This window comes from Lolium perenne, chromosome 6, assembly GCF_019359855.2.
Source record: "Lolium perenne isolate Kyuss_39 chromosome 6, Kyuss_2.0, whole genome shotgun sequence".
NCBI lineage: Eukaryota > Viridiplantae > Streptophyta > Magnoliopsida > Poales > Poaceae > Lolium > Lolium perenne.
In genome coordinates, this window is record NC_067249.2 from 199,726,060 (window position 1) to 199,733,707 (window position 7,648).

General features: G+C 45.3%; 2 protein-coding genes across 2 annotated transcripts; both read left to right on the forward strand.

Annotated features, from left to right (window-relative positions):
- The first annotated feature begins 385 nt into the window (after nt 1-385).
- LOC127306422 (uncharacterized) lies at nt 386-1,550 on the forward strand. The gene has a single exon (XM_051337057.2). It carries the CDS (start codon nt 593-595, stop codon nt 1,157-1,159), a length of 567 nt encoding a protein of 188 aa, XP_051193017.1. The 5' UTR covers nt 386-592; the 3' UTR covers nt 1,160-1,550.
- A 3,710-nt stretch (nt 1,551-5,260) lies between these two features.
- Nucleotides 5,261-5,999, forward strand: LOC127306421 (uncharacterized). The gene has a single exon (XM_051337055.2). The coding sequence runs from the start codon at nt 5,352-5,354 to the stop codon at nt 5,697-5,699; it is 348 nt and encodes a 115-aa protein (XP_051193015.1). The 5' UTR covers nt 5,261-5,351; the 3' UTR covers nt 5,700-5,999.
- The last annotated feature ends 1,649 nt before the right edge of the window (nt 6,000-7,648 follow it).

The window sequence follows — 7,648 nt, forward strand, 5'->3', positions numbered from 1 at the left end:
CCCAGGACGACAATTCGCAGCATATTTACCGCTCCACGCCGCCATACGTCTAGAACGTATAGAAAAGTTCAGAGTGGCCGGTTTGAGTTTCACACAAGAAACTTCCTCGCGTTCCACGTACGGCTTACCTAGGCCAGGATGGAGGATTGGATCAGTAGAATTGTCCCGACAGCGAGCAGAGTCAGACGCTTCTTCTCCACGTGGTGGACGTCAAAGAACGGCAGCAGGTGCCACTGCCAGGTGGTACACACCACCAGCAGCTGACGCCCATGATTCGCCAGCCAACGCGGCTCCAGTTGTGCACGAAGCTTTCAACTGCAGGCAGACCTCCTTCGTGGCCCCCGATGCCTGGCTGACTGATAAAACCAGCCTGTCCACGCAGCTGCGACGGACGGAACCGCCGCGCCCGCCCGCCACCACCACCACATATACACACACGACTTCCCCTGTCCGTCCCCGCCAACCCCCCATAGCAAGCAAGCAACAAGAACAGAGGAGATCTGGAGAAGAAGAAGAGGAACTCCATTGCTGCTAGCTAGCTCCTGAGTCCTGACCTTCTCCTTCCAGCTCCCCTCTGTCTTTCTTGGTCGCCATGGCAACCATCCTGGAGAACATCCAGAAGGCGAGGTTCCTGCCGGCGCGGCCGCTCAGGGACGACCTGCCAACCTTCCAGGGCGGCGTCGGACCCAAGTCGGAGAGCCACCTCATGGGTCTCCGCAAGAGGCTCTCCAGCTTCTCCGGCAAGATCCAGCCCATCTCCTCCGCCTCCGCCGAGTGGGCCTTCCGCCGCTCCCAGTCCGCGCCCTCCCTCGCCGCGGCCTTCGGCTCCACCGGCCCCATCAAGCGCTGGTGGGACTGGGGCGTCGGCTGGCTGCTCTCCAAGAAGCTCGGCTTCGCCGACGACCTCGAGATGAACGAGGAGGAGGTGGCCGCGCTCGGACGCCAGAGCAGGGGCACCTTCGCCCACGTCCTCTACAAGATGCGCTCCGGGGTGCGCCGCTTCGTCGTGTCCTCCCACTCGCTGCCCACCACGCACACCTACAAGAACTCGCTCCCCACCTCCTCTTCTTCGCACAAGGCGCAGTGCAAGCCGGCCGCGCAGCAGCAGTTCGCCTACACCCAGAGGAGCTTCCAGTACGGGCAGGCCATGGCGCACTGAGGATCCTCCGCCCAGTGAGTGCGTCTGTTCTTTCTTCTTTGGTGGGATATGGCTAAGATCTGGTGGTCTCTGTCCATGGGATCCAGCAATGGGTATGACGACTAGCTCAAGAACAGCAAGATTCAGGTATGAGGTGCGAGATCGATGGTGGAATGTACAAGACAACTATAAATATGCTGGAATTTACTTAGAATCGCAGTAGTGTACAACCGTGCTGTTCTATTTTTTGTTGGTGAAAGTAGATCTCATGTTCCTACGTGTAGATGCCGAAATTGTATGTTGGTTCTTTCCATTCTTTTTTGGGTTCGTCGGACGATGTAAATGTTCGGTCTATTCCTTATCTTCTTTGCCTCCTGCGGTAAATAAAAGCTAATGCAGATTCGTGCGAGTATGTACTCTGTGTTCTTGAGTGAGATCTGATTCTGAAGAACACAACCATCTTTTCCAGTTGCTACCAGCTAATGGTTTACACAGCACTATCTGGGCGCATGCATTTGCTAATGCTTTACACAGCACCAAGAAGCTGGTGAAGCTACTAACTGTTCGAGATAATCTAATACAAAATGAAACAAATTTGCTTGCTGTGCTCGAATAAAAAAACAGTTTCATAGTTTAATGAAAGTACTTTACTGGAGCCAGATTGCAGTGTCGGTGCACCGGCAAAGGAGACGAAAAATAGTAAAGAATTACTACTAGAAGAGAAGCACAGGTCCAAAGTCACACGAATCTTGCACCAGTTCTTGTTAAGTTATGTTGTTGGAGCTGTACTATTGTCATGCGGCCGTATTTTAGGAGATTAGTTTCAAGCGTTTTGTCTTTAGGTGTTCTGAGAAAAGTGACATCACAACAGAAAGTGATTACCAATAGGCGTAATTCAAAGCATAGGTGAAGCGTCGCAGCGTGGAAACAGGTAGAAGGTCGGAATCTGTTACATAGTGTTACATGTGCTGATGTGTAGCACCAGAAATGAATGACTGGGGTTATGGCACGCATGAATTCAGGCAATGTACTTGTGGTTCTGCTTCTTGCTAGAGAAAGAAAGTAATGGAAGTTGACATGCTCACATATACTACAAGCTAATACGAATCGAACAAAATATTTCTATCTCAAACAGAAAACAACACGAGGATGGCAGCAGTAGTTTTTTTTTTTTAGGTTGAAGGGGAAATAATCCCAATCACTTGTTGCATATAACTCGAAATGTGACCAGTACATCCGACATAAATAAATGAGGGGAGGCAAGGATGGCGCACACGAGGTGGAGAAGAAGAAGAAGAAAGAAAAGAAAAGAATTGCAAAGGAAGCTGGTAGGTTAGCACTCGGGGCAACCCGAACCCTCCGGGGACCGACAACTCAAGGAATGACCACCATGGTGCGATGCTACGAGCCACAAATGACCACATATGACCTACATAGCTTGAGACAAGCCACAAATATCGGTCTTTTGTCCACGCTGCTGCGGGGAAACATGAGTCACGTCACATGCACAAACCACCAAGGACACAACCCGATGCCACCTTACGGACGTCAAACGAGGAGCTCGGCAAAGAACTCTCATAATACTGAGGAAAAGTAGACCATCCGAAGGATCGGGAGTGAAATACACAAACACCGAATAGAAGCAAGTCGAGGAGCGTTACAAACATGATTGATGGGCATCTGATAACCGAGATCGTGTGGCGGCACGGGTGTGGCATCGCTAAAGCCGAATGGTAGTGCAAAACCGATACCATGCATATTGCCATATTGGTGTGCCGCTATCATGGTGGGTGGCAATACACTTTAAAGGAACTAAGCGGTCAACTAGAAGGGGGAGATAAGAAGAATATAGGCTATCTAGACATGCAACTAGGTGAGAGAAACTCATATGGCAAGATACAACTATCTTACAAGATCAACAATGTAGTGAACAAGTAAGTAAAGGTAGGCGTGAAATAACCACATGGTGGAGACAAAAATGTATCTCAAAGTTCTTTGAGGGTGCTAAACTCCGTTGGAGAAGTATGGAGACAACAAACTTCGAGTGCCCACAAAGGCTACACCTTATTCTCCTCAAGCTTCTCACACAAGGAAAGTGCCTCGATCCACTAGTACCCTTGAAGGCAACCACCAAACATTTAGAAACTTGACTCGAAGCAACTCCACAGCTTAATTGGATGCGGATCTTTTCCAAAGAACATTTATAATAATTTATAACAAAATGGTTCATTGACCCACCCCAAATAAAACAAAAACTACACACCCCTTTGATATCTTACCATCAAAGATCAAATACATTGATTCCCCTGACCATTTTTTTTAACGAAGACCTAAAATTTCAAAATTGGGGCAATCAATTTGGCAACTACTATATATTTTAGTATATTGGTAATTATCCTAAAATCGATACCTCTAGAAATATCTTTCAACATTAGAGATCTAGGTGCCATGATATTTTAGGTATAGTCGAACACATGCGTAATCTTGAAGTTTATCTATATCACACAAATTTCCATTGGTTCTTTTTATTCTTGAAATTTCTCCAATTGGTAGGTAACATTGAACGGTGGAGTGGGCGTTAAATTTAATGCAAGTGATGTTCCCAAAATAAATGTTATATTACGTAAAACATATTTTATATAATATTTAATGGATACTTGTGTGGTTAATTTTGGTAACGTAATGCATAATCAACAAGTTAAATGCTTAAGCTGAGATAGTGATTTATTATGAAGTAAAAACGTTTCGTATAAACAATAGCAACCTAATTTAAAATTTACTAGATATTGTTTTTGCTAATGATGCATCCGCAGTTTGGGGAGGGGTGGAACAATTAAAGAAATGACTAATTTGGCATTGGGAATGGTAAGAAAGTTAATACATGGTGGAGAGATAATTGGCTAAGTCGGTCACTAAAGGTACTACAAACAAAAGATTTGGAAAAGTTTGAAGGATTTAATTCGGAGTGGACCAAATGGATGGTATGTTTAGCTAATACAATCTATGTTTCTACCGCATTATGGTGAAAAGATCATGAAGATAAAAGTCCCAACACATGAAATCGATGATACCATTGCCAAATACTATGGAAAAATGGAAAGTTCACGCTAAAGAGTGAACATGGACTTGCTGAATCTTTGAACAACGAACAACCAAATACAAGCAGTATTGCTCCAAATGGTGAGCGCAAGTCGTGCAAGAATATTTGGACAACACCAATACCTAATAAAGTCCCCATCTTTAGTTTGGTGTCTTTGCCTATGATAAATGGAGAAAAATGCTAGAACTAAAGAGCACTTGCAACATTTGTGGTATTGAAGCTGAAGACGGCCACGTACCATGCTATGGTCCAATGCACCAAGGAGGAAATTGTAAGACCTTCCAAAGAAGGAACTCTTCTTAAAATCGGTAGATGACTGGATGTTGATCCTGCTGCATAACACTAAAATGGGGGATGCACGAGGGGATTCGTATGACCATGTGAAGATCATGGCATCTAAGAAAGAACATTTTGCATGCAAAGGGAAAAGCAAGTATCGGTCAATCGATAAACTTCCTTGTCTCATATGCAAGTACCTTAAATTCTATTCCTAACTTTGATGTTGTAGCAGAAGGAGGCTCAAGTTTAACTGACTGAGCAGAGTACGAAGGAAAAAAACCAATACTGAATCTAGAACCGGCTACCAGCGGACAAAATGGCGAGCACACTAACAACATTGAAGAAAACAGATGGAAATCACCACCCATTTTTTTTTTTTGGCTCTCAAAAAAGAACATCAACCCATGTTTGGGCTACTTACTAATCTATGCTAAGACCTGTTGCGACAAAAGAAGACACACACTAGAAAGCCCATGTAATACAAGGCCAACTTCTAAAATGTTTCGGGAATCTGGACGCCAGTACCCAGGCCCACTAATCGTCGATGGACTCCAATCCGGTTGCTTTCTTCCTCGCCTAGGTCAGCAAAGCCAGGCCAATTCTCAAAAAAGAAGAAAAAAAAGGCAAAGGCCACGCCTGCTGGCGTTGCTTTCTTCCTCGCCTTTGCTTTCCCTTTCGTGTAGTAGCGAGCAAGACAAGACAAAGCATTCCCTTTCCCCAGACGCGCACAAAACCCCCAAACCCCCACCCACGCATCCCACGCCACGCCACCCATCCAACCCATCCCCATCCATCCCCATCGCAGCCCACGCGCCCCTGACCCCCGGAGCAGCCATGGCGAAAGGCGGAGCAGCATCGGGAGGTGGCGCCGTCAAGACGGCCCTGGTCGTCGGCGGCGGCCTCATCCTCGCCTGGATCACCGTCGAGTCCGCCTTCAAGCCCTTCCTCGACCGCCTCCGCGCCGCCGTCTCCCGCTCCACCGACCCCGCCCGCGACCCCGACGACGACGTCCCCGACGACGACAAGGCGCCCTCCACCGCCGCCGTCGCCGCCGCCGTCGCCGACGAGAAGGAGCCCGCCGCCGCCGCTGCCGAGCCGTCCGCGCCGCCCCTCCCGGCTGACGCGGAGGAGGAGATCGAGCAGAAGGGTGAGGAGGGGCCCGTGCCCGCCAAGGCCGAGTGATGGGGAGCGGTGCCCGTGCACCTCTCGCCTGGTCCCGCTTCTGAACAGTAGTAGTATATGATGTGAATCTGTTCCAGTACGCGTTTGGAGGTTGAACCTATTCCAGTGCGCGTTTGGAGGTTGTGATGGATGATGCAATGTTTGAACTCTGTTTTCGCTATCTGCATCTTTACTACGGAGTACTAGTAGCAGTATCTCGGTTTATGGCCTACTCAAGTTGGTCGGGTTAGTTCCTAACGTTTGCGTCCAAACTATGTGAATGCTATATATCTCTATGCGTGCTTTCATTCCCCATAGAAACTGTCTGCTGCTGTTGTTGATAGGAAAATTGTGTGCCACATAGGCCGTTCTTCTACCTCCTGAGAGACTGCAGATATTTCAGTCATTTTATTCATTTGCTAGGCTAGTGAAATGATATTGCGCATCTTTCACTTACTTAACCATCTTTCATACCTTGAGGACTTCATCTGAATGAAGAAGCTAGTCCCATGTTGTTTCTAGTGTTAAGTTAGTTGCAAATCTCATTTCCGTGCTTTCTGGATGTCTTGCTGTCATTGATGCTGCCGACTTGCCGAGTTTGAGTTCTAATAATTCAACATCTGCATCTGTTACTACTCACCTCACTAGAGCAGCGTGTAGTATTTACTCTGTATCATTAATGTTCTGCTATGAGTGTGCTGGTGGATTTTTTCTCTCTGCTATAGAAGTCATATGTTACTTAATCAACAGAATATTCAATTATTCAGGTTTACATAGGGGCACTCCAGGCCTTTTGTGGCAACAGATGGTTTAGTAATTTCTATTCCTCAATCAGTTGTTGAATCATTCAATATGCTAGTGTTTTTGCCCAGTTCCCGGTACTACTTTCTATATGTTTCTTAGTTGCTGTTTCTGTTTGCTGAGTTAAATCTTGAAGGGAGGCAACATTGATTTGTCCTTCTGTTTAAGTTGCAGCTACAGGGTAGCGTACTATCTAAGTGCTGAAGTACAGTTCCATATTGCCTGCCACAAGTTATCTGTATACACGTGAAGTTGAAGCATTATTATTTCACACATGCCATGTATTTCATTGGTAGCTTATTATCTGCTGTTAAAATATCAGAACTATTATGCATTCAAACTGGTGATGTTTTCTGCATCTAGCCATCATTTGTAGGCGTGCTGACGATGCCGTTTATGTGGATGCTATGCAGCAGCTAGCCATTATTATCTGATATAAAAGTAGCTTTATTGTACTAAGATGGGATTTAATGCTGCATGCTCAACACATAATTTTTTAGTAGCTTATCTGGTGTTAAAATATGCTTTGATAAATTAATGATGCTTTCTCCATTTGGTTATCATTCCTAGATGTGGTAACAGGGCAGTGGATGTTTGATGTTATTATGTAGCCGATGGTATGGACTACAGTTTGATCTGGAGGGTTAAATTATTTACTAAGCTGATATTACATCATTTTTTTTGCTTCAGAGCCTAGTCCATCAAGTTGCAATATGTGATATATTATGCTTTGATGAGCTAGTGAGTATTTATGCATTTAGTCATCTCTTACAGAGGTGAATGCAGAGTTGTTGATGTTAGAGATTACGATGCAGATGCTAGGTGTTGCATCTGTTCAATATGATGTCTATGATTGGTTACTGGCATTATGCTGTGTTAGCATGATTACATAGGAGCTCCATGCTTAACAATATTTCGTTTGCGAAATGTCGCATGTTAAAATTGTGCATTAATGTGTTTTAGTGAAGTACTGATGGTTTCCTCATTTATTCACATACATGTGAATGATATGGCGCATCTTTCACTTACTTTACCATCTTTCATGCTTTGAGGACTTTATCTGAATAAATAAGTTAATCCCATGTTGTTTTTAGTGTTAAGTTGCTTATAAATCCTATTTTCGTGCTTTCTGGATGTCTTACTATCATTCATGTTGTCAAGTTTGGATT